We start from the raw sequence: 26502 nt of genomic DNA on the forward strand, positions 1-26502 counted from the left end.
ACCTCCATGACTGCAAGTTTTTTTTTTTTATATTCGTTTTATTTTTATTTTTAATTTTTGCATTGTGGCTTAGCTCTCAGTCAAACCCGTAGATGTGTCCTCTTTATGCCTACATGCCAGCAACAGCTGTAGCCAGTTTGTTTTCATGTTGTCTGTCCCATTGCGAATGTGACCTCTCAGGAATGTCGTGTCGGAACTTCTGCCAATTTGGCACAAACTTCTCTTGGGTTCAAGGAAGAAATGATTTGATTTTGGGAGTCAAAGGTCAAGGTAACTCGGTGCTCACGCCCACTCGTTCTCGTGAAAGTGATATCTCAGGAATGGTCCAAATAATAATTCCTTTAAATTAGCTGCAGACATCCATTTGGACTCGAGGATAAACGGATAACATTGTGGGGTCAGAGGTCAAAGGTCAGGATTACAACACAATATAATAGAGAGGCCTTGAGGGAATTTCTTTAAATTTGGCACAAAACATCTACATGTTGTGCTGGTTGAGCTGTAAAATGTTCTGTAACATTCAGGCACTAATGACTAAATGAAATTTGATCAATTACCCAGTTGGCACATTGTCATCAGGAGACAGCCACATAAAGCTGATTGTCATCTGCATACAGATGGCAGCACACATGGTGTCTCCTGGTGACACCGCAAGTTAGAAAATAGTGCTCCTATTTTGATCCATGGGAACTATCTGCCCAAAGCGTATGAGGAAAACTCATTCTATTTAAAAGAATTTTATGATTTGATGTATCAAAGTCCAGCTTTACCAAAACTGGAAGTTTATCATTACGAGATTAGTCCTTATGTCATGAATTAATTTGACCTAGGCTGCGAATATGAGACTTAAACGAGACTAAAACACTTCTAACTTTTTGGTTTTATTAAATAAACCTGCTGGTGGTGTATTAAAATTTAGCTTAAAATCGTATATTAGAAATTGGTCTAGAACTTCTGAGTGTGGATGCATCTGAGGTGCTTTTTTTCAAAACAGTTTAAAGAGCTGTAGGGAGAGCATCCATCTGCAGAGAGGGGTGGACAATAGTTAAAATCCCATCAGACAATTAATGTGTTTGTGAAAGTATTCACAATGTTCTCAACTCTGTAAAAAGCACTGTAGGACTGTCTACGTTGTTATAAAATACATTTGAATAATCCTTTTGCCTCGCAGTCTGAAATGATTAGTTAAAATTCAATTTATCTAATACAATTTCTTATATGTAATCAGTTGTGGAGAAATTATCTGAGCAACAAGCACTGATGGCTGTGGTTCATGTTTTGTGAAAACAACACTCCTACCATATGCTGTTCAGTCCCCCAGATGTTTTCAGCTACAATTCCTCCGTCAGCGCATTAAAGTAGCTGAAAATATTGTGTGAGATTAACATAGCGTACGGTGCAAATTAACTTGCAGTGCTCTCAATTTGCTTTTGCCTCCGCAGGTTTGCCACTTACCGTGCGATGTGCTGCCATGGCAAATATATTCAAATAGTCCAACATAATGTGTGTCCCACAGCTATATCTGCATTGACCAGTGAGGATAAAAACATTTCTGTCCTCTCTTCCAGCAGTCTTGTCTCCTTGTGAGGGATTGTTCAAGTCGGCCTTACTTTTGATATGCAGTCCCTCTCGCTTCTCTCTCTGGAGAGCAATAATGAACCAAACCTATAGGAGTGACTCATTTACAGTGAATCATTTACATGTTTATATTTAAATTTTCCTATCTGAATAGGTTTCTATAAAAGAACCCCAAAATAAGTATGTGTTGGTGAGCAAGATGAGGGAAGGAGCAGACTGTAAATAAGTCAAGAAGTAGAATAGAAGAAGGATTTTTTTTTAAAAGATTAAATGTACAGAGAAATCATTAATTCTAATTCTAATTGTCCAAGCAACAAAACAATTTAAGAGGTGTTCAGGGTGAAAATATGGAGAGACAGAATGAATCTCACGAGTGGATGAATGCATTGGATTTAAACAGAATAGCAACGGCACAAACAAACACAAGGATAAACTCGAAAGAACATAAAGAAAAAAGCGTCTCAACGAGTAGATGCGTTCTTCTGCTAGGTTTTAGTTTTAGCTGTTACTTGGCAACTGCTTCTCCCAGTTCTTTGAGAAATAAAGTAATTTTCATCTCCAGGCTGATGAAGGCAGCGTGAAAGAAAAAGCTCAACATTCCTAATCATATATTCACTTTTGCATTCGTAGATTTCTATGTCAAAGCACAACCAACAAACTGAGACTAATGTTTCATCGATTAAATTGATTTAGTTTAAACTGTGTTGTGCTCACTGTAGAATTGCTACATATAGGGTGATGCACTTGACTGTCAGTTTCTAAGAAAGCCAAACACATAGAGTTTAGGTTAAAAGCATAACACACAAAACTTAAATCTTAGCTTGTGAGGTTTAATAAAAAATTTGCTTTAAGAAATTCTACTAACTTGATAATCTAAGTTATTTAAAGTCATTTAATTCTCATATGAGTCTTTTTGAAAATGGCCATGAGAAACCCAAAGGCATTTCTTCTTCCTCTCATCCTTCTGCGAGTTGTTTTCAAGTTTGTCAGACCAACAGTTTGTCTTAAAAAATATTCTCGAAATAGCAAGCAGCCCATTTTGCAGCTGAAAGCTGAAGCCAGTGTGCTAGTATCTTTTTAAAGGCTACATTCACATCACAGGCTAAAGTCATCCAAATCCAATCTTTGTTCCTCCAAGTGACTCTAATTGTCAGGATTTATGCCTTAAAGTGAATATATACTGTGCAATTTTGGGATGTGTCAGATGAAAGATCCAGAAATGTCACGTTGGAAAAAGGCAGATTATAGAAGCTACAATGCACGAACCCACATTTATGTATGCGAACTAATAGCTGCTTCACTGAGCATCCCAAGTTTCCCTTTTCACTGAGCACAATTAGGTGCATATTCTCTTCCTCCTACTCATTGTCATATAACTGTTAAACTTTGAGTTTAAGGTTGAAGTTATTATGTCATGATTGAGAAATTATGCTGTCAGTATTGTTGCCTGTGTTAAAAAACTGTTCAAACTTACCTGCAAGCTGCCTTAGCTTGTCCCTTTTTGAACCGATGAGATTTTTTTTTCCCCCCCCAATGATTATTCTTTTTAATTTTTTTTAAATCTGGGTCACTTTTGTATGTGGTCCTAGATTTGAATGTGACTACTGTCAGAACAGTCAGATTGGTTTTATTGTTTTTTTTTATTGTAAGTGTCTCATTTTTTCCCCAATGCACTTGTCATCAATAATCAGTGATGGCATCCCACAATCTGGTACAAATAAACAAATCAATAACAGAGAAAGGGGCAGATGGGGAGATGGAATTTCAGATTTGTTGAGTTTTTTGTTGTTTTTGTTGTTTTTAACAGCCAAACTGTAAAGAAAAAGTCATTAGTAAGTAGTTTTGAGGAACTGTGATATGACTGCGGGACTAGTGATGCTGTAACTGTAAGCACACGGCTCACACTTCACGTAGCTTTGCTTATTCACATGGTTTGTAGCAGAGATGTAACTGGTGTTTTCAGTAGGATAAGTTTGAGTGTGAGGTAAAAAGCCCCTTCAGGGGTCGCCACAGCAGAACGTGTTCTGCACGCTGATTATGGCATAAGTTATTTATGCCAGACACCTTTCCTGCTGCAACCATTTTTTTCGGTCTTGGCACCAAAGTAGCTCTGGTGGCTGGGTGGGCGCACACCTGGTGCGGTGGGATTCGATCCCGCAGCGTTCTGCATTCCAACCCGATGCTCTACCCCTTGAGCCACCAGGCCCACCCTGCAGTAGTTTACCTAATGCGTAATTTGGAAGGTTCTGGCTGACCATGACCTGCTCCACTGCTGAGTCCCAAATGGCCGTAAGAATTAGTAAGACTTAAATGCAAAATACACGCTTCGGCTGTTAGGGGTACAAATGAGGTACAAGTGCCCTTGAATAAATCCAGGATAACACCAAATAATACTGGTGAATTTGTACAACCAGCATGTAAGCACACATATTCATCAGCATGGTAAGAAGTGCATCACACTCACCTGCAGTTATCCAGTTTGGATTAATAATCAAACTACAATCAAATCAATAAAGATCAGAAAGGCTGGCAGAGCTCCCGTGCTGACTCAGAGCGAGAGGAGACTTTAACAATCAGTGTGCTGTCCTTCTATTTTCCAGCTCCAAGCCTGCAGTAAGGAGGCTGAGAAGATTGATTCTCTCATCAACTACGCCAGCCCCACACTGGTCTCTCAAGTCCCTCTCTCCGCCTTCCTCGCCTCTGAGATCACGACCTCCTCCATCCACTCCTCTGGGGCTGCTCTGCCTTCACCTCTACCACCCTGCCTGTGCTTCATCCTTGGCCTCCTTATTGCTGCAGTCCCTGGTTTCCACCAGCTCTAAGTGCCTGTTATCTCCTCCCAGCCTGCCCTTCACTAACTGTTCCAAAGTACCCCTCCCTTTCCTAGCATGACCGGGGTGTCATGAGGTGAGTGTGTTGGGGCAGTCGCTGAGCAGCAAGAGGCCACGGCGACGTCTTTTGACAATCATTCCTATTGAATCACCTGCGTGTCAAACAATCAAGACGGTGGAAAAGCTATTATTATTGAAAGCCTTTGAACAGATGAACAGTATTATTCAGTGAATTAATTATTTACTGGATTTCCCTCCAGTGAAGTGTGTTCAAGTGTGTGAATGAGTGTGTGTGTTCGACCTTTAAGAAGGATTTGACTTCATACCAGCAGTGTTTATCCATTAGTCCCAGCAGCAGGCTCTCCCCTGAAAGCTGTTAAGTGGGAATGTAAATTTCATGACTCACTCTGTCTTGGTGTGTGTGTGTGTGTGTGTGTGTGTGTGTGTTTGTGGTTGGATTTCAGAGACAGACAAGGACAAAACATTCCTGTCTAGCAGCACATCTGTCTGACAAATTACCTGGAATTCCCTTGTCCACACACAGTCACGTGATCTCATGCAAAACACTAGATGTCACAAAATTTAGACTTGTTGTGTATCAGATTCATCAGCATTTAAGTGACACTTTTGAATCTTGTGGCAACTGAGATGCACAGTCTGCACCACAGTGAATTGTGTATATACATGTGGGGTGTGGACCTCGTGTTTGACCCTCTAACCTCAGCAGTGTTAGAGCCATGCTCATGGACTGAGCCAGCTCAGATAAAACTAATCCAGCATCCAAAGTTGGTTTTAACTGACCGAACAAAGTGCCCAAAATCTGCCTAGATCAAAAGCCAATCAAAACGTATGAAGAGAGGCCAGGTTTGAAGCAGGTCAGAGCTCAGTCAGTGATCTCCATTAAACAATCTTGATGACAATCCCGAAGCTGTCTCCAAAACAAACCTGATAACACTTTACCTGATGTGGTGTTCATAACATATCATTTAATATATTACATGTACACCCCATATGCATGAAAAACATGTCTGATCATGTTGTAATCATTTATATATATATATATATATATAGATAGATAGATATATATAGTGCAAGAACCTCAAAAGGATAAAAATTATAATGGGTTGTAGACAGTGTTGGTCTTTATGAGAGACAATTAAGTACAATTAAGTTGGCTTTACTCATTTACTGTGAAATACTGCATAGTTTATCTCTTTGTGTAAAACATTTTCTTCTCTTTAACTTAACTAATGACAGTTTGACATGCAAGTGTTCTAGATGATTTAGACACATAATAAGGTGTTGAAATACGTTAATTCTAATAATCCAAAGTCCAAAGTTTTTGAATTTGTGACCGTATGTAAATACTTATATACGAGAGGTTGAATCCAGAGGATAATTGGCTTTTTTGTTTGATACATAACTTAAAGCAATACAGTTTTAAAAGTATTTCATAGCAATTAGGTATAATTGAATGAGTAGGAGCACTACACTATATGTCACATATTTAATCAACTAGTTTACAACAGTTAAATCCCTGTCATTTTAAAAAAAATCTTAAATCTTAAGAAAATAAATATTACCTCCATATTGTCCAAACATTCAATCCAAAGGACAAGGACTCTGATATAACTCTAACGGCACTAAAATATTAGAATGTCCCTGAATGCGACACAAAGTTTAGTCCCTGTTTATATAGTGATTTTAACTTGAGGACTCAAATGATGTGTTCATTGCAGTAATTGACCTCAACAGCTCTACATTGAGATGATTTGATTTTATATTGTGCTGCAATGAACTGAATTATATTTCTCCTGAGAGGAAGGAAGCTGTTTAAAATTGAATTTTAATGTTTTATGCCACTTGACCATTTTTGTTATCTTTGATGATGAAAGAACATTTGTACTGGCTGAATGTGCATTCTTATGTTGGGGCTTGAAATGACACAGCAAAAGCACAAATGCTCTTTCATCATTTTTGAGTGGTGGGTTTTTATCTGCTAGTGATTGTGTGTTTTGTAGCCTTTTTGGAAGCCATTATTCTGACACTTTGGCAATTTATTCTGCCATCTCATAACTGTGCAAAACCAATTCAGAATCAAAAAAAAAGTGGGAGGTTGACATGAACGGTCGTACAGAAACCGTCCCGCTCGACTGCTTGTGAAAATGGTTTAAACAGCATGACGTAAGTGCAGCATTTCCTAAAGAAACATAACCCCGATGACATCATTAGGGTTTTTCGTCCACACCCCAAACCCTCTAACATCAGTGTAATTCCTTTAGGTTGGCTCTCATTCTCTGCTTTCATTGTTTCGATAGGATTAGAATGTACAGTAAACGTGTCACAGTACCAACTAACATTAATGCAACACTGTCTTATGAGGACCACTTCTAATGAAGTGTTATCAGGACTTTCCCATCAGCGAGGTGAAAGTTTTTTGGTTTTTTTTTCAATATAAAGCAGCAGAAAGGCCTGGACCAACACTCCCCGTGTGTGAGGCCGGTAGCTCTGAAAAGAATGAAGAGGGGTGTTTGCTCTCTGTACATATGAACTAGAAGCCATTTATTAACAAAAGGAAAATCCGCTAGTCACTACCCACTGTCCACTTTGGGTAAAGACGATTTTCCACAGTATGCCTTGCATATAGTGTCTTATATGAAGTAATAATTAAAAATGCAATAACTTTATATTTGTTAAAAAGGTCTATATTTGATATGTATTTGATAATGGTTGAGATAATATGATCACCTATGTGCCATGTTTTTTAAACAAATACTGGTTATTCTTTATTGCATGATGAAAGTTATGAAGTGTTTTTACTCCTGAATGTACTTCAATCAGTGTTGTCCTGTGTCTGTGTGTTTGTCTATCTGCCTTTACAGCACAATGTGTCCCATTGTCTAACAGTATTACTGTGCTAGGCAGCTCTGTAGCAGGGAACCCTCACCTCACCTCACCTCACCTCCTCCATCTTTTATTAGAATTATTATTTTTATGAATATGGTTATGTTTGTGCCCATTTGAAGCCAAGGTTTAGTTGACAAACTAGGTTGGAAAAACTAAAGAGGTAATTTCACCCATTCAATCAAAGGAATTGTTTCTCAGCTAAGGATCAGCATTTTGGGAAGGACACTTATTCGCTTTCTTTCTCAGAGTGACATTAGAAAATATGGTATCTTATAATGTCTGTGTGTTAAGAACATGGTTAGCTGAGCTTAAGTGAAATACTTCTTCAAAAGTTTCAAAATACATGTTATGTTGCTTCTGGAGCTGAATATTTTACTCCCTGTATCTTGTTTATTTCATTCGGTCAATTACCTGAAGAGACGACAAACTTTGCTTCTGACATTTATATGTTGTTGACCTACTCACATTTCTTTCAAAAAGCATTGAATGGAGATGAATAATATCGTGCTAGTTAAACAGTCTATTAAGACAGAAGACAGACTAGAGCTACATTTCCCAAGCAAAAAAAAAAGCTGATTCTTCATCCGATGAATTATGTATCTCATCAACAAGGCAGGAGTATTTAGCTGTAGACAAAGAAAGTTGGATAATACATTTGAGTGGGCAAGGTTAGAGAAAGCAATTGGTCTGGGCCATAAGCCCCGGAAAGACTTTAAACCCAGATATCCAGCTAAATCAGGTCAGGTGTTGTGTTCTGGCATTGACTTACCAAAGGTGAGGTAGTGCTGGCTCAGTAATGCCTGCAGGATTTCGGGTTCAGGTTTAGAGTGTAGGGATTTTGTCCAGTTTGGGCCAACTATGGACCACGAGATGTGGCCACAAACACCTCAGTGTCTTTCTAAGGTCGACCGTAGACCGTGCTGGATTTGGGCCGGACTTTTTCTTCTGGTCTGCCGGAAGCCTGGGTCTATACAGGGTCAAATCATTCTGTCCACCTGGGGGGGAAAAAAACAACTTCTAGAAAAAGTTGACATCCTCTAGCAGAGCTTAAATTCAGCTGTCATTCTCTAATGTTTGTCCACAGCCAGCCTTAAAAACACGGCATTGTTTTAACTGTAATGAGGGAAAAAAACGACATTAATTTGCTGGGAATGTAACTAAGCATTAGGTGTCTTAATTCAGAGCCAATAAACACAGTCTCATCTATGACATCTTACACTTTTCCTTCTGCATTTTTAGTTTTAGAAAGGAAAATGGCGGGAGACAACCTTCCACCCTCTGGACAGAGCAAGGCTATTTGTTGTCTTTCCTATATATTAACTGTGCTAAGCTACTCCTGCTATGTATTTAACACACAGGCATCAGACAGCTGTCCATCTTGACGTCTCACTAGAAAACAGTCAGCAAATTTCCCAAAAAAACTGTTCCTACATAATATGTTACGTGGTTAACAGCTTGTTAGCACTCTGACAACAGGAGGAAGCTCATTTCTTCTGTGTTTCCATGTTACATAAATCCAGTGCAAAGCACTTTAACAGCATGCAGATCCTCAGGCAGGTTGGAGAAGACAACTAATCACAGCCAAGACTATTGACGGTGTGTTATGTCCATACAATGTTTGATTTCTGTCTTTTTCTGCCTTTTGGTTTGTGTGGCTCATTGAGTGTTCTGTCCTCCGTAGCATCCATGTGTTTAAATTTAAAATGAATTGGGGTGGGGGTGGGGGGGCTAGGGGAGTCACCATACAGTATATTTCATGAAATATAAAAAAGCAATGCCACATTCAACATTGTGTTTTCGCAGTTTGTTTCTTCACAACAGGGACGTGTGCTTGACCGAGTCTGAAAAGATCCAAACAAAGCAAAAAGCGCCTCGATCGCCGCTAAAAACTAAAAGATGCAAAGCTGGGATCTGATGTTCTACTTGCAGTCATTTGCACTTCTGATGCAGCAACAAACAGAGCAACAACAGAAGCAGTAACGGATGTATTTGTAATTCTGTAGGCTGGAAGGGAACAACGTGACCTGTTCTGATTTCTCATTTCTCTCAACAGAAGTTACCTAAACCTCAGTGCTCAAAACTTTGTAAAAATATTAGGTGCATGAAGTCAAAGTGTGCTTGGGGATTGAGACAATAATCTTTTTATCATCCAAGATACAAATACAACCTTGGAATTATGTTCTGACTTGCTCCTACACACACACACACACACACACACACACACACACACACTTTGATGAGCCCTAACATTCAATGATGAAACCAGTTATGTGTCAATCCAGTCTGTGCTGCACTGGTTTTTTTGAGTTATATAACCAAAGTTGGGTAAGAATGATGACATACCGGTTGCAAATACAAAGACAAAGTTTAACATTCAGATAATTCAACTACTTGTCCTGAAGTTACTGATTACCTTTATTTTGTACTACTGCGTTTTTTTACATCAGCCTTTTTTTTTTTTTCTCATTTTACTCAACTTGAATTGTATTTGTATAGATGTTCCAGTTGGTTTGCGACTTGAAGGACAGGTGAGTAGACGTGAGCACATAAACAGTCTACTGTCTGTGGGATCCTAAACTAAACACCGAGATGCCAAGAAAGCAAACCAGTAGTATCTGCATGTGTGGAGGCGCTGTGAAGCATGGACAAGGACATGTGATGGTGTGGGGGAACTTCCCTGGTGGTTATCATGGCTCTTAGTATAGATATGTTATTTCAATCACGACAGTTTAAATGCAAAATACAAAGGCCACAGTGAGCTGACAATTTTCCAAAGCCAGATAAACACGTATTCCAAATGCCTGTCACTAAAACTCTAATCTGCTGGAGGACAGAGCTGCTGTACAGCCCAGCAGTAGCCTTGGCTCTGGCCTTGACTTCCACTGCCTTACAGCATTTTAAAAAAAATGATCTGCAGTATTTTCTCTTAGTATACATAGACTGACATGGCCTGTCTGCCTCATGTCTATCTGTTCTAATGTCAGGACAAAAGGATCCGCGGGGCCACCTCACAAAACAATCAGGCTTTAGCTTGCAAATGGAAGCAGACTTTTCGGAGGTCATCCTTGGGGGTCGAATTTAGTTTCTTAAAACTGTAGAAGGCTGATCCAGAGGCTTATTTCTTGTTTTTGATGCAAATGAAATCTAATGAATAAATACATTCAGGAATCATCAAACTATTATTTTCCTGTGTTTGTTCCAGGAGAAGCTCCGTGCACCTCATGTCTTATTTGCTGAAGGGCTCCTCTGACAGGTCATATTATGGAGTTGTTGCAGCATCAAACTGAACTGGCTTTTCTTCACTGTTTGTGTTTTTATCCTAAAGTTCCCTTCCTCACTGCTGCCATGACTATTTTTTTTGTTAAATGATGAGGCGTTGCAAAGTCTGCCTCGTATCGTTGTGCCACATTTTCCGTGTACCAAATATTGATGACATACCTGCATTGTGTGCAAATATGATACTCAGGTGGGGGAAACACTCTGTTCAAAAGACTGAGAATGGCACCTCTTTATAAGATCCACTTCGGCAGGTGAAACGCATGCGCAGTTAAGTTGAGGTCTGGTGATTGACTTGACCGGATTGAAAACTTCCATTTTTCCCACTGATGAAGTCTTTTGCTTGCAGTGTGTTTCGGCTCATTGTCCTGCTGTATGATGAAGCTTTTCCCTATTAGTTTTGCTGCATTTCTCTGAATAGGCAGACGATTCATTGCCTGGTCAAAAAAGTCACAAACATTCTAACATTTTGTTAAACTTCTTTTGCCTTTGATTACGTCTCACATTCACTGTGGCATCAATTTGACGAGCTAATTCAATGTCACTCCATTTATTTCCACCCAGAGCTGCATTCATTTTTCACCAAGATCTTGTATTGGTGATGGGAGAGTGTGAGCATTCTCTAGGCTCTTCTCCAGCACATCCCAATGATTCTGAATGAGGCTAAGGTCTGGACTCTGAGGTGGCCAATCCGTGTGCTCCCTGCACCATTCTTTTACAATCTGAGCCTGATGAATCCCGGCATCTTGAAATATTCCTGTGTCACCAGCGAAGGGAAAATAATACAATGATTAAAAACCTGGTCATTCGGTATAATCGGGTAGTCGGCTATAATTATTGCATCAGCTACGGTTGAATAACTTGTTTCCAGCTAATAAGTATTAATCACTGTGATAATTATCGAATGGACGGCTCTTATCTCCGTAGTTAAATCCGGGCTGTGAGTTTTCTTGGCTTGGCAGTGTATGATTCTGGACCTGTGAATATAATCCGCAGCCCGAGACTCCAACCTGGCTTTCTGATTCTTTCTGCTTATGAGGTGTTCACACCTTGTAGTTTGGCCTCTGTGTGAAGCTCATGAAGTTTTCCTCAAATGGTGGAGTATTAAATCTCACTTACTCGTTTTTGTTTGTCCTTCACCGCGCTCACAATGGCTCTGTCTTCAAACCTTTGCTCAATATACATGTGGTTTCTTTCTTTATCAGGGTGTTTCAAAGTGTTGTATTGGCTTTTCCCAGTCTTTGTGCAGTGACACTGAGTGTTTCTCCGAATCAAAGTGGCTTGTTTTCTCCCATAGGCAGCTCTTTAGGAGGCTATGATCATCAAATCACATGATTGGTTCAGTGGAAAACATCTTTTAATGTGGTACATTATGGTGAAATCAAATGTTTTCAAAACCTAATTTTTAAGAAGTCTTAAAAATTAAAACAAATTTAAAAAGAAGGCCAGGAGTAGTCATTTAGAGCCAATTATTGTCTGAACAATCAGTCGTACTGGATGCAAGAACCACCTGTCACCCACATTTTCCACACTTTTGCTGATTTAAAATTGTGGTGATCTTATACATCTTATAAATGTTTTTTACTAAGATTTAAATACCAAGAAATAAAAGAAAACTCTCAACAATCTTGTCATATTTGTCATTTCCTCTTCAACCCAATGTCTTCAGTGAACAGCAAACACAAATGAATTGGCCTTGCTATTCCAGTGCTTTTGGAGGTGACTATTCTGTCTTTGAATTACTTTCAGATGTTATGCTATTCAGAACAGAGATATTTTTGTAGTATATTTTTTGTTTATTTTACTCAGTTATGACAATTCTGGGAAGAGGCTCATCTGTCTGTGCTGTCTGGCTGTTTTTAGTGCAATCGCTACGGGGAATAGAATCTTACTTTTATAACTAAATGATGATTGAAACTAGTTTCTCAATACAGGGGCAGAATTTAGGAAATGCCTGTCACTGAAAGTCCAATCAGTTGCCAGAGGAATGAGCTGCTGTGCTGTGGCCTTGGCCCTGGCCTTGGCTTAAACTGCACTACCGGATTCACAGATAATCTGCAGTATTTTCTCTCAAAGTACGCAGGGTCACATGGACAGTCTGCGTCACGTCTGTATCTGTTGTGATAACAGGAAATTGAAAATAGCCACACAATGAAAATTGTTTTTTTACCTTTACATTTCAATGTGTAGGTGTGGGTTTGAATTAAATTTGCTGCAACTGATGGAGATGTTTTCAGAGTTTGTTTTCATCCTGAGAAGAGCATAATTTGCAGGAAAATGGTTTCTGTGTTTATTTCCTTCCCTGTAAACCGTATAAAATAGCCAGTAATCTCCCCTCACAGTTTATACAGTACACTACAGACCAACATCCGATTGAGCATTCATCAAACTATTATTTTCCTGTGTTTGTTCCAGGACTAAATCCATGTGCCTTTTTTCTTCTTTGGTAAAAGGCTCCTGGTACAAAATCTACTAAAGACTTGGCAGCATTAAACGGAACCTCTCTGACTCTAACAAAGGCTTTTATTCCCTGGTTTGTATCTCTCTCTTTTTTAGCTCTCCTCCCCGAAGCTGTGCACGTTCTTTTGCCAAGTCTGTTTTTGCTAAATGATCCAACAGTTGCTGCAATTTGGCTTTAACATATTCCAAAACCTCAGTGTCATCATTTCAGCGTAACTTCAGTGTAAATATTTATGACTCCCTGTTTGACAATAATTCTTTATGTGCAAATGTAATGTTTGTTCCTGTGGTGTTTGACGTATTCGGATGTTTTACCTGGAGTTAAAATGGATGTAATGCAATGCAAAGGTATTCTGCATTAATTATTTAAAATAAAAAGGTTTATTTTAAGACCCTCCAAAGGGTCTTAAAATAAACCAGCAGGCTCCCGAGTATAGTATAGCATCCTACTCTAGCTCCGTTGTGCCAAATAAGGGTAAAATATGAAACATTATTAGCGCATAGTTATGTTTTGATAGGTAACCTACCAACTGTTTTTATGAGCGAAACATGTGGAAAATTTGGTAACATCTAGAGAGTAAATATAAAAGCCTGCCAGAGTTGCGTTTAGTGATGTAATCCAAAGTGTACAAAGCGTTGCCAAGGAGACGCTTGTCGCAGACGGTAGGCAGGTACCTGCATTTACTTAGCCGAAGCTAGAAATAAATCTGATAATAGCTGTTGAATGGCATGATGACATCCAACCTGTTAATAAATTAATGTTCACTTGATGTTACCTTTACTGCACCTATTTGGTAATTATTATTATATTTCATATAGAAATATGAAATAGGACTGTTGGGAAACTATGTGTTCAAAGTTTTTACATCGTATGTCATAACTGTATCAATGTAAATGTACTTATTTAATTCTCGCCACTGATATTAAACCATAATATCTATAAATTACTAGTCTCTCCTTAAAAAGTCAACTTGCAAATTCTGAAGACAGCCAATAACAGGATTATGCAATTGTGTGAACAGAAATGCTGACATCTGACAATAAGCTAACAAGGTTGTGATGCAACCAACTTTTGATTTGTTAATAATATTTGTTAAATAGGTTCAGATCTATCAATTTCAACATTCACCAGCTTCAGTGACCATTAAGGGCAACTCCCACACACAGGTCAGTAGCAGTTGTAGACTGAGCCTACATTCTGACCCAACCATGTTAAATGGCAGTGACAGGAATATGTCTAGACAACTTTTATATAAATTCTCTCCCTGACGACCATGAAGTCATTTCATAAGGAATGAGAAGACTCCGTGTTTTCATTCTGTATCTGCAAACTTTTTCCTCCACAGTTATATAAACGGACTTTGAATTGAATGTCTTTATTTTGTGCTTCAGCTCGTGCTAATGCCTCATATTCCCTCATATTGTTCCTTCATCATCTGCCTTTCCTCTCTCCTCTATCCACCTGTGTGCCCACCGTCTATGTAGGTAACCGCGCAAGGCAACAGGCTGCCCTTCTGTGAGTGTTAATGGGACCAGCGACCCCATCTGTCCCATCAGGAGCCATCTGTTGCCAACACATCCTTCATTGTCGCAGAGACAGACATTTTGTCAATAACGCAAAAGATATTATTTTGAATAATAACGTGCGTTTGTTATGTTTACAACCACAACCATGTTCAAAAGGAATCCCAAAGAACCTCCCTCTTTTTACATCAAAGGAACAAACTGAATCTATTACCATGCACATTTTTTCATTTAAAAGCTGTAGCTGTTAACTCTCAGTGTGTACACTGATCAGCCTCGGCGTGAAGTGTGTATGTGCATGCCATTAGTAACATCCCAAACCCCTGCACGTTTGCCTTATATTATTTATATTTATAAAGAAATACATACATCAAATGATGGTTTTCTCTATTCTATAAACTAATTTAAACCCTTTTACACTGGCCTTCGACAGTGTTTACCAAAGCCTGCCAATACAGAAAGTATCTCTCGACCTGCTGTCATAAGTCATAAAAGGTAACTGTGGTGCAGGAGGTAGAGCTGTCGTCCAGGCCGAAGTGTCCTTGAGCAGGACACTGAACCCGAACTTAGTTGCTCCCGGTGAGTGTTGGCCAGCTCCCCCATTAGTGTGTGAGTGTGTGTGAGATCGTCAGTGCAAATTGGTGAATAAGAAGCAGAGTAAAGCGCTTTGAGTGCCAGTAGGTAGAAAAGCGCTGTATAAGTGCAGACCATTTATCAAAGATAATTTTTCAATACTCAGGTATTAGATTAAAGCTGAGTCTTGGCACTTTGTGTCTATTATCTTACTTTAAATTGACTGCACAGGCAAAAAGCCAGAAGAACAAAAATGCTTTTATACAAAATATCATATTAGTGTCCAAATATGTACTGTCTGAAATGTAAATAAAATCTAACAAGCTGCTTCACAAACACTGGAAATAATTTCCAGATATTACAGCAAGCCTGAGGCTATAAATACATGAGTGACTAATTACACGTATATAAAGAGTTCAGTTTTTGCTTTTTAGCACAGACCTTTTTGAATATATCATTTTTTTCTTATTACTTGTCACTTACTTTACTCTTAACCCATTAATTTTTGTCCCTTTCAGGATCTTGTAGGAAGTATGAGTCCATTTTTACGGTGATCTGATGGATCCAGTCGGTCTGTTGGCAGGTTTTGATCTGATCCTCTGAGGGGAACCTGCTTTGGAGGCGGCTGTCGGTGCAGCATAGGGTTACCATGGAGATATCTGGGTTAAAACTGAGTGGGTGCACAGACGGTTAATTCAGGAGACATGTGGCACATACCAGAGGTGACTTTGTTGATAGACTGCAGACACGTAGCCTGCACGATGAGGTATTCAGGTGCAAAGCACTACCTTTGGTTTTCAGAAGGGAAGAAGAAAAAAAAAGTGTGTTTCTGCAGCTACTGTAAGATCTGCAGCCCGAACACTGTTTGCAGCATTTTCACACAGTGACACCTCATGCGAAAGCTTTTCAGCTCCTTTAATGTGCAACTTGCTGAAAAGCAGAAAGTGTTTAACCTCAGTGGTGTAACACCTTCAGTGTATCCACGCAGCACTTCGGTATTGACTAGCCGTTCCATAGATCACTGAAATGTGGCAGATATTTGCTGCTTGGCTACTCTCCATACTGGAAAGAAAATGGGAAAAATGTGCTCCTGGCTTTCCCTTAATCCCACTGGCACAATGATAGAAGAGAGTATAAAATGGAGATAAATGATAGCTATTGGTATATGCTGAGAAAACTACAAAGTCTTGGGAGGGTGTAGAGGAAATTGTGTCTCTGGTTGATCCCTTAGAGTCAGAGAGTCTCCGCTGCTAACTGATTGTTCTGCTATTTAACTCGACATCAGTGTGCGATTGTGCGAAATGACCACTGTTGGGTTTTGTTTTGTTTTTTCCATATTGGTCCTGATGATATCAGCAGTTTAACGCTGATAAATTGTGCTCAGCAACTTGGATACATTTTTTAAAATCAAAATTTGTAACTGTCTTTCACTCAGCAGAAGGTCACAAAATGGTTATACATAAAGCTTTTAAGAAATTAGAAGTAGTTATTAAAGGACCCACAGCAGTTTGCTGTTCATCTTTATCATCTAGAAGCACCTGGATAGGAAGTGGGGATCATGTTGTTTGGGGATTTCTCATAAGCCTTTACCAACATAAAGCCTCATTTGATAGTTTGGCTTGGACAATAATGTTGTTGGCTGAGTTTTAGACTTTTTATTCCACAGGACTCAGAGAGTGAGAATGAATGAGCACTTCTCAGGTCGGACTGCAGTATCACCTGGCTCATCTCAGGTTCTCAGTGTTCTCTCGTATGAATTTTATACACTAATGATTCGGCATATCAGCAAGTTAGACATTGCTCATATCTATAAATTTGCACATGCTCAAATGGTGCTGTGAATTCTTTCATGAGTTGAATATAATACAGAGGATGCGTGTACTGATTTTAGTTGTAATGTACCACGTCTTGTCGGATTGTAGTGGGGTTCCTTAAGTACTCGGGCACCATATTGGCCGATAAACTTTCATTTGGGCAAAATACAAGTATGCTGTGTAAGAAAGGTCAATGTCTTTTCATTGGATGGCCAAGTTCCAGGTTGACAGAAACACAGATGACATTGTCATACAGGTCTTTCATTGACAGTGTCCTCACATTTTCTCTTATCTGTGTGTTTGGCTCGGTCAAAGCTCATTAAACTGGATGGTTAAAGTTGGTACTAAAATCATGGATACTCAAGTGAGCCGCCTGTCTAGCCTCCATAAAAAAAGGCACATACTAAACAGAATGCAGTCCATCCTGTGTGACAGCTTCCATTACCTGTATTCAGGTTTCTGGTTCCTTTTTTAGAAAGCCACCAGCCTGGTTGCCTTTGAGGAAGTAAAGTTATTCTTAAATCTTGTCTTGTAGAGTCTTAGTGCTGTGAACTTTGAAATGTGCCTATAAATAATTTTGACTTTAATATAAATAAGCCTCATCAACTATATTTCCATCTTTTCCATCATGTGGAGGTGATGCGGTGTGTCTCCCTTCCTCATGTGCGTAGGCGGGGATGCATGCACCGTGTTTGTGCATGGATCAGGACATGTATTTCCACTGGCTAGTAGAAACCTTTCTAAAGCCACTGGGCTCAAAATAATCTTTCACTCACATTTGGTTGAGCAGTCAGGAGTGCACTGAATCACCAAACCATGAAAATATCAGTTTTCTGCAGTTTAGCTCCAATAAAGGATGTTTACCTGCTCTTTATAATGTAACATAAAAACTGTTTTTTTTTTTTTTTTTATCCTTGTGCACATAACAATGAGTATTTGTGTGTTGGGGAATTTTATATTCAGTGCCCTTTTAAAGAAATTCAAACACTCCCCCCAAAAAATGTCTGAGCATATCTGTAGTATAAATAACAACCATGACCTTAAACCTGAATCTATGATGTGAGTATTAGCTGCTGTAGGGTGTGGGCAGAGGGTCTGCCCCCTATCAGCCTCCTATAAGTCTGGTCTGAGTGGCAACAACAACGAAACTTTGCTATGTGATGTCCTCATTACCCCCAGTAATCATACTGATTTTTGTTTTCAGATTCAGAAGGTACACACTGTGCCAAATGAACCCAGAGTTTTCCATGTCATGGTAACAGAGCAAAGTTTAAGCTGCTAAACTCCTGCCCATGGTTTCTGTCAAAGCTGAACTAACAAAAACCTCCTGTTAAAGAAGCTTTTACCTGCAGCTCTGGCAGTGGAAGTGTTATTACAGGAAAGAAATAGGTGTTTTAGTATCATAATTAAAGTGTCTGCTGTCATAGCAACAGCTGCTCCACCCTCCTGTCTTTCCTGTTCTGCCTCTAGCTCGTCTGATTAATGTCTTTATTGTTACCCTCTGCTGTCACTTCAGATCTTCACACATGGCCACCAGCAGTTCTAGTTTCCCGCCTTATTGCATCAGCTGACCCGACAACCTGCCCAGCCAGCTGCTCCCAACTCCCTGTCAGCATCGGTACATGTACAGGTTTTTCACGTCTACTGATGATGGATTGATGTCTATTCTCTCCTGTCAAAGTCAACTTAAACAGACGATCGATGCAGGCAAATGTACATTTTTTTAAAAATCATTATAAAAATCTGTTCAGAAATAATACAACCATATGAAAGGTCAGAGAACAGGAAAGTTTTTCACTTCCCTTCGGTTTGTTTTCAAGGGGTTTAAGGTCAGATATGGTTTTTAGATGTGGTTTATATATGGTTATTTCTTTGCACTGTAGAGTTTTAACTTTGTATTCATGGATGCGGATCATCGAACTCTTCACTGACAGTGGTTTTTTTACAGCTCTTCCTGAGCCGCTGTTGTAACTTCCACCACAGAATCGAAGATCCGGGACATTATGAATGACACTGATTCAAACACTGTGAAAGCAAAACACTTTCCGATCAATCAACAGAGTAGTATGTGATAAATAATTTCAGAGTAACTGAGAACATATTAAACTTTCATTGATGTACACTCAGTCTCTGCACATTGCAGTGGCATGTGGGTATAACATTATTCTTGAGGCCTCAGGCACTGAAAACAAACTTAATACAAATATTAAATATTTTAGTTTGAGGATGGACTTTGGAAACTTTTGAAGACTCTCTTGCACATTAAACACCAGGATTAAAAATGTTAATTTGGGGCTAAGTGATGCAGAAATATAATCTCTGGAAAATGGGAAAAAATGACAATAACTGCTTAATTTTTCTCCTAATAATTATTTTCTGTCACGTTTGAGTGTCTGGTAAAATGAAAAGGAATTAGCATTTTTCACGGTTACCGCTTCAGAAATGTCACGATTTGTTTCTTTAATCTGTAGCCATTTAAATGATTTTCATTTTACAATAATGCTGAGGATTGGGCTGTTTTCTGGACAAAGCAGATATTTAAATAATGAATCGCATTACAGAAAATGAACAAGGAGATTAATCACTAATGGAAATGATCGCGATCTGCACGCCTGTATACAATGAAGCATGAGTAAAAAGAATCAGTGATGTAGTATAGAAGTAATATTTTTGCATTGAGGTCTTATGGAGCATCGAGGAGGAGGAGGAGGAGGAGGAGGAGGAGGAGGGGGAGTACTTAACAGTCCCCCGTCACATCAAGAAGGTCAGCTTTCCTATAGGGAGTCTGCATGTTTCTCCATGCTTCTGCCAAGGTCCAAAAACATGGGGCTATGTCAGCTGGAGAAGTGTGAATGAGAGTGTGAATAGTTGTCTGTCTTTATATGTGTTTTACTAAGATAGAATGGTGGTCTGTTAAGACGGTACCCTTCCTCTTGCTGAAGCTTCTACTTTCAACAAACCAAGTGCATTTACTTGATTATACTTGCGACAGTGTGATGGAATTATCACCTTAATATGCAGCTTCATCTCAGTTCATTTGGGTCCAATCCACAGTGTTACAGCATTCGCTCGCTCTCACATCGTTTTTAGCAGTAGGTGCCACCTGCTTCCGAAGAAATAAACTCTAAAACAGTAGCTGGTCGACATTAATTAGGAGTCAGATTCTGTGTCGTTCAAACATCATCTGCCTAACTCCACCTGACCTGCTGCTATCCAGACTTAGGTGAGCACAAGCCTCTGACTCATAAAATCAGACCATACACACGTCGACCTGTGAAACTACTTAATTGTTAATGTGAAAACCTGCTTTTCCGTGTAATATTACATGATCAGTAATTTAAAGTTTATTTGAACCATTTTGTGTTTTTCATTTAGTCACTTTACCCACTGGAGCAGCTGCTGTGAGCTTATAGTTTGTAAAGAAAGCGACTGAGATGAGATTATTATATGATGTATTGTTTGGCTGTGTGTCAGTTATTTATTGTCACTTATGCAGTTATTCAAAGGTTTCTTATCTGTCTAACCCTGTTTTTAAGTAGTCTACTGTTCAAGCTTTTATCTTACTGCCAAATAAAAACAGAAAGTATTGTTCAAATTATCTTCATTCTATATTGTAAGATGCCTATACTGTTGCAAATAATTTATTATCTAACAACTAAAGATTATATTTCTATATTTTTACTACTCGTATTTTCTTCACACCATCACATAAAGTGAATATAAAGGTGAGGATGAGCTTGTCGTGACTGGGATCTAGAATAGGTGACTGTATAATATGAACACAGGGAATATTTCAGATGTCTTACAGTTCAAAGATTGTTTGTCTTACTAAATGTTAGTTATTGTTCTCTACTCTTATCTTACTCTACCACCTGAGCTGCTGCTTCTGTGCTGTGAAGAGTGACTCACATTGGGCCTTGACATAAAACTGAGATAGCAATATTGTGTGTGTAAGCTATTTAAACACTCCATCCATCTGTTTTATTTAATATTTCACTTTTATCTTACCAACCATTATTTGTCACTTTTGCTGTTTACTTGGAATGAAAACGATGCATGGATGCTGGAAATCTGTCAGATGTGCTGGTGCTAAGACGGAGTCAGTCGATATAACGTTCATTTTTAATGACTCTGATCATTTAAAGCAGCAGCAACAGCATTTACTGCCGATTTGATAACATTTCACACTACAGATTGAAAAGTTAATCACGCTCTATGTATGAGGCTTGAACACACTCCACAAACTTCAAAACCACTGAGGTCAACACCTTTGTATTTACAGGTCAAAATACACAGACCTTTGTGTGATAATGGACTTGCTATAAGATCTGTGTGTGTGTCTGTGTTTGAGAAAGTCCAGCACTAAGTCCATGTGTCACTAGGTCCATCCAGAGAACACAGCAAAGGGAAGCAAAATATTACAGAGCTTCTCAACCACCACAACCTACCTGTGGCAATGCATATTAACTGAGCCCCCCCCCCCCGGGCAACACTGCAGGGGATCTTGGATATTGAAGCAGCAATGGGCCTTATAAGTGTGGTGTGCTGGTTTACCTATGTGACTACAGAGAATAAAACTTGCAAACCACTGTTCCACACTTAACTACAGGCTGAAGTGCTACACCTCTGCTGCTAACAGGCAATTGGCCTTTCTCACCCTGCAACAATGTGTCGACTGCACCAGCCACATCAGGAAGTAACAAGACCCAAGCAAAAAGTTCCCTCTGGATTTTCTTGATAACAAAACAGATATTTTTACTGAAACTAAGGAGCAGACAGACATGACTTAAAAAGAAAATATGTTTTATTCTTTCAACTCTTAATATCACAATCGATGATTCATCTTTCTCACTCTTTTGAACTCTGTTGCACTCACTTATTTTTAATTCATTTTTTCAGGGACTCAATGTTCCTGCAGAACATTCAGGATTTCCTTGACAACAGCAAAGAAATGTTTAGTCTGGATCAAGTCCGATAATTGACAAGCATGTATGGAAGAAGTACTCAGATACCTAGAAAACAATGCAAAAATGTGAAATACACGTCCTGCGTTCAAAGCAGAAGAAGAGCATTGTTGAAGTTAAACATGCAAAATGTATCACAATGGATTTAGAGACCAAAACCCCTGCATGCAACATTTTACTCGTGTACTTAGCTATTATATATACAGTTTAACCTGTAACCAATGACTACTGTCGTCAGATAAATGTAGTGCATAAAGGTACATTATTTCCATGTGAAATGTAGCTTAGTTCAAGTATAAATTTATAAATTGATATAAAATCAATGTACATGTACACAGGTATAATAAAAGTGCCTCAAAACTGTACAGAATCGTAAAAGCATTGTACTTTGTAATTTATAATATTCCATTGCTACAAATGCTTTCTAGACACAGGTACTTCATACCAAACTCACACTGAATCTGCACTCAGGCTTTACTGAATAATTAATATAAAAAATATAATAAAAGCAGCTGTCTATAAAAGTATTTCTTCCCCTCAGATGTTTTTCTTACCTTTTCAACATTTAATCATGGCTGATATGTAATTTGTTGTTGTTTTTTGGGGGGGAGTTTTACAAAAAATTATTATTTCATGTTAAAAGGACAACAGTTCGCTGCAAAGTGAGTTCAATCCTCCACCAGTCAAAGCTTCATGGAGTAGAAGCGTAGAGAAAGCCACCGTTGAAATAAAGCATATATTAATTCTCAGCTTGGGTTTGCTAGAAGGCATGTGGGAGACTTTTAAGTCAAATTTAAAAAAGGACCTTTGGTCTGATGAGACCAAAATTCAGAATTTAGTTAATCAGACTAGAGACTGTGTCTGGCACAAACCAAATTCTGCACATCATTATGAACACACCATCTCCATGGTGAAGCATGATGGTGGCAGCATCATGCTGTGGGGTTCGTTCTGTGCAGCAGCCCCTGGGAGGTTTTTAAAGGCAGAGGGTAAAATATAAGAAAGGCCTGCAGAAAACCTGCTGCAGTTTGAGCTGTGACTTGGGAAAAGATTTGTTTTGCAGCATGACAATGACACCAAGAACACAGCCAAATATATCCAAAATTGTCTAAAGAGACAACGTTAATGTTCAGGAGTGGCTGAGTCAGAGCCCAGACCACCATCTATTTGAAAATGTGTGTCTGGCTTGAAAAGTACTGTTCACTAATGATCCTTTATATCCATACAGGCAAGTTGAAATTGGTGCCACATGGTGCATCTTTGTGTTTTTTCATTTTTTATTTAACTGACATTAGATTTCTTTTTCGAAACCTGTTTTCACTTTGACAAGAAAGCATCAAGATAGGTTTCAATGTTGAAGAGAAATAAAAGGGAAAAACTACTAAGGGGAGTGAATATTTATATCAGTAATATTTCTCTCTGCCCTGCTGACTGTTAAATGCCCTGTAACATTTGGGCATCAGAGGGCCACGCACTACGTAAATGGGAAGACTGATAACATTAGATTTGCTGAAAGTAGTACGCTAAATGCCAATGACATGTGGAGGATGTCAAGGTGCTTTAATTCTGCTTCTGGCCCCCCAGCTTTTCATCCGCAGCTTCTTGACATTTATCTTCAGAATCAGTAGAGGTAACTCCATGTGTCATTTAGCACAGTTCTCATCAGCCCCTAAGCTTCAAAGGCTTTCACAGCTCCTACCTCCCTTAGAGCTCATTAGTCATGATGAGAAGTATGATTCCATATATCAGTATCGGTTCAAAGCAAAGTAACTGCAAAGGCAGCATACAAGGAACATGATCTGCTGGGCCTCGCCAGAGAAGTCGAAGGCTCGGCCTGAAGGCTACTTTGGTACATGACCCCTTTGATGTATCTGATATTATCACACATTACACATTACAAAACAGCCATGTAAGGAGCCTATATTATTCAGTGACAGAGGATTCGACTTCATTTTATTCAGTGGTACATTATCAGTAATTTTCTTGGCCATAGTTATGGTTCAGTAGGCCACCTGCTACCTACCAGCCGGATACTACGTTTTTATTTCTTATTGCTTTTGTGTCTTGATTTAACAACGTTGTAGCTGCATGCTATATTAAATAGTGTAGCCATGACAACGACGGTCCTGCACACAAAAATGCACTGCGCCTACTGGCAGGTGCAGTAGGTACCTACTAAGTCAAATGTAGACACAGATAAGAGCGGACAATGGGAAGGGAAAAGTAAAACATCATTCTTAGGGGATCCTGAACGTCATTTCAGTCCGAAGTTTGTTATTAATTACGTTTTAGTCTTTTTTTCCACAATCTCGTTGAGCTGTGCCAAAGCTCTCCTGAGACTGTGAACACAGAAAAGTTTCTGTGTTAAAAGACAGGAACTGTAATACAGATATTGAAAACAGAACATAAAATGAGTAGAGGGCACGTTGTTAAAAAGCAGATTACCCCACTTCTTAAGGCTACCTTCAACAATTAAAACTCCAAAATCCAGATTAGATGCTTCAACAAAAAGGCAAAAGAAAAAGACACTCAGTCCTACCTGCGAGGACGATATCTTGGGATATTTGGCATAAGCCTCTGACAGATAAGGGATGAGTCTAAAATAAAAGCAGGGGAGTGGCGTGACTGGCAGAGAGCCAAAACACCAGATATCAGAGAGTGGTCCAAGAGTGATCCAGGGACAGGGCACAGTCCATTCCCTTTAGTTAAATATGATACTGTGTGTGTGTTTGTGTGTGTATGTGTGTGTTTGTTTGTTTGTGTATGCATGCGCGTGTGTGTGTGTGTGTGTGTGTGTGTGTGAGCCAAATAAAAGTACAGAATACTGGGGAAGCAATTAAGTTTCTCGGAACTTGATTTACTTTTTGGCACTGACACTGGTCAATTCTTCAGATTCTGACACACCACCATTTATCGCATCGACTGGTGCTTAGACAACCTGGAAGCATGTGAAACCTGCTGAAACCCAGATATGACATCCACAAAGTTGACATAAATTTTTTCTGTTTACACATTTAATTTTTTCATAACATAAAATAACATTTTTTTGCTTTTGATAAACTCAACAAAGAGCCTGCTCAAGATCAAGATCAGATAGAATTCAATTCATTACAGTAATACACAAAGTAAATTTTTATTACCATACACCAACTAGTCACCAAAAACTGGTTTTCAACTTAATTTTATTTTGCAACAAATGTGACCTGAAAAACAAAACTAAGTGTCAGGTTCAAGTAAGTTCATTTGGTAATAATGTTCAAATTCGGTTGTTTTATATGAAAGACTGGTTAATAAAACCACTGACTAACCCACATGTTTGCTTTCGATTACTATCATGAAACAAACACAGCATGTCTCAGTGGTTTGTTTGCCAAAGCTCTGGTTAAAGGCATGATGGGCCGAATAAAAAATCAAAGGTTCTGCCTTCAACTTGGAATCTCACCCACTGCTTTTACCACGAAATCAAATCAGCAACACTTGCATTATATCATATTTTCCCTGAATATTGTAGCCTAATATGCACTTTGTAAATTATGATTGATACCAGCTTCAGGCTTAGGTCTGAAGACAGCAACAAACTAGAAAGCTTCTAATAATCAGTGAGACACACATGCAGGTGTGGACCACAGATCATGGAAAGCTGTCAAATTGTAATGCTTCTCATTTTCCATTGTCTTGTCATGATGTATTCTTCTTCTTTTCCTTTCGGCTGTTCCCTTTCAGCTGTCACCACAGCGAATCATGTGTCTCCATCTAACCCTGTCCTCTGCGTCCTCTTCTCTCACACCACTACTTCATGTCCTCTCTCACTACATCCATAAATCTCCTCTTTGGTCTTCCTCTAGACCTCCTGCCTGGCAGCTCCAACCTCAGCATCCTTCTACCGATATATTCACAGTTTCTCCTCTGAACATGTCCAAACCACCTCAATCTGGCCTCTCTGACTTTATCTCAGAAACATCTAACATGAGCTGTCCCTCTGATGTCCTCATTCCTGATCCTGTCCATCCTCGTCACTCCCAAAGAGAATTTCAACATCTTAAGCTCTGCTACCTCCAGCTCTGCCTCCTGTCTTTTCTTCAGTGCCACTGTGTCTAAGCCGAACAGCATCTCTGGTCTCACAACCATCTTGAACACCTTTCCTTTCGTTCTTGCTGTTACTCTTTTATCACACAATACACCTGACACTTTTCTCCACCCGTTCCAACCTGCCTGCACTCGCCTCTTCACCTCTTTTCCACACTCACCGTTGCTCTGAACCGTTGACCCTAAGTACTTAAAGTCCTGCACCTTCTTCACCTCTGCTCCCTGTAACCTCACCGTTCCACCTGGGTCCTTCTCATTGATACATGTATTCTGTCTTACTGCGGCTAAGCTTCATTCTGTTTTCCAGAGCAGACCTCCACCTCTCTAGACTTTCCTCCACCTGGTCCCTGCTCTCACTACAGATCACAATGTCATCTGCAAACATCATAGTCCACGGAGATTCTTGTCTAACCTCATCTGTCACCATGTCCATCACCAGAGCAAACAAGAAGGGGCTCAGAGCTGATCCCTGATGCAGACCCACCTCCA

The 26502-nt window shown here is 39.3% G+C and overlaps 1 protein-coding gene across 1 annotated transcript in view; it reads left to right on the forward strand.

The window, feature by feature from the left end:
• The window catches only part of reck (reversion-inducing-cysteine-rich protein with kazal motifs), a 54403-nt gene extending 48904 nt beyond the window's left edge, over positions 1-5499 (forward strand). Inside the window, exon 21 of the mRNA XM_067486298.1 lies at positions 4179-5499. Coding sequence (XP_067342399.1) covers positions 4179-4400 — 222 coding nt within the window. The 3' untranslated portion in view covers positions 4401-5499. The remainder of the gene's footprint in view (positions 1-4178) is intronic.
• Positions 5500-26502: the final 21003 nt, after the last annotated feature.

Source organism: Channa argus, chromosome 19 (assembly GCF_033026475.1).
Source record: "Channa argus isolate prfri chromosome 19, Channa argus male v1.0, whole genome shotgun sequence".
NCBI lineage: Eukaryota > Metazoa > Chordata > Actinopteri > Anabantiformes > Channidae > Channa > Channa argus.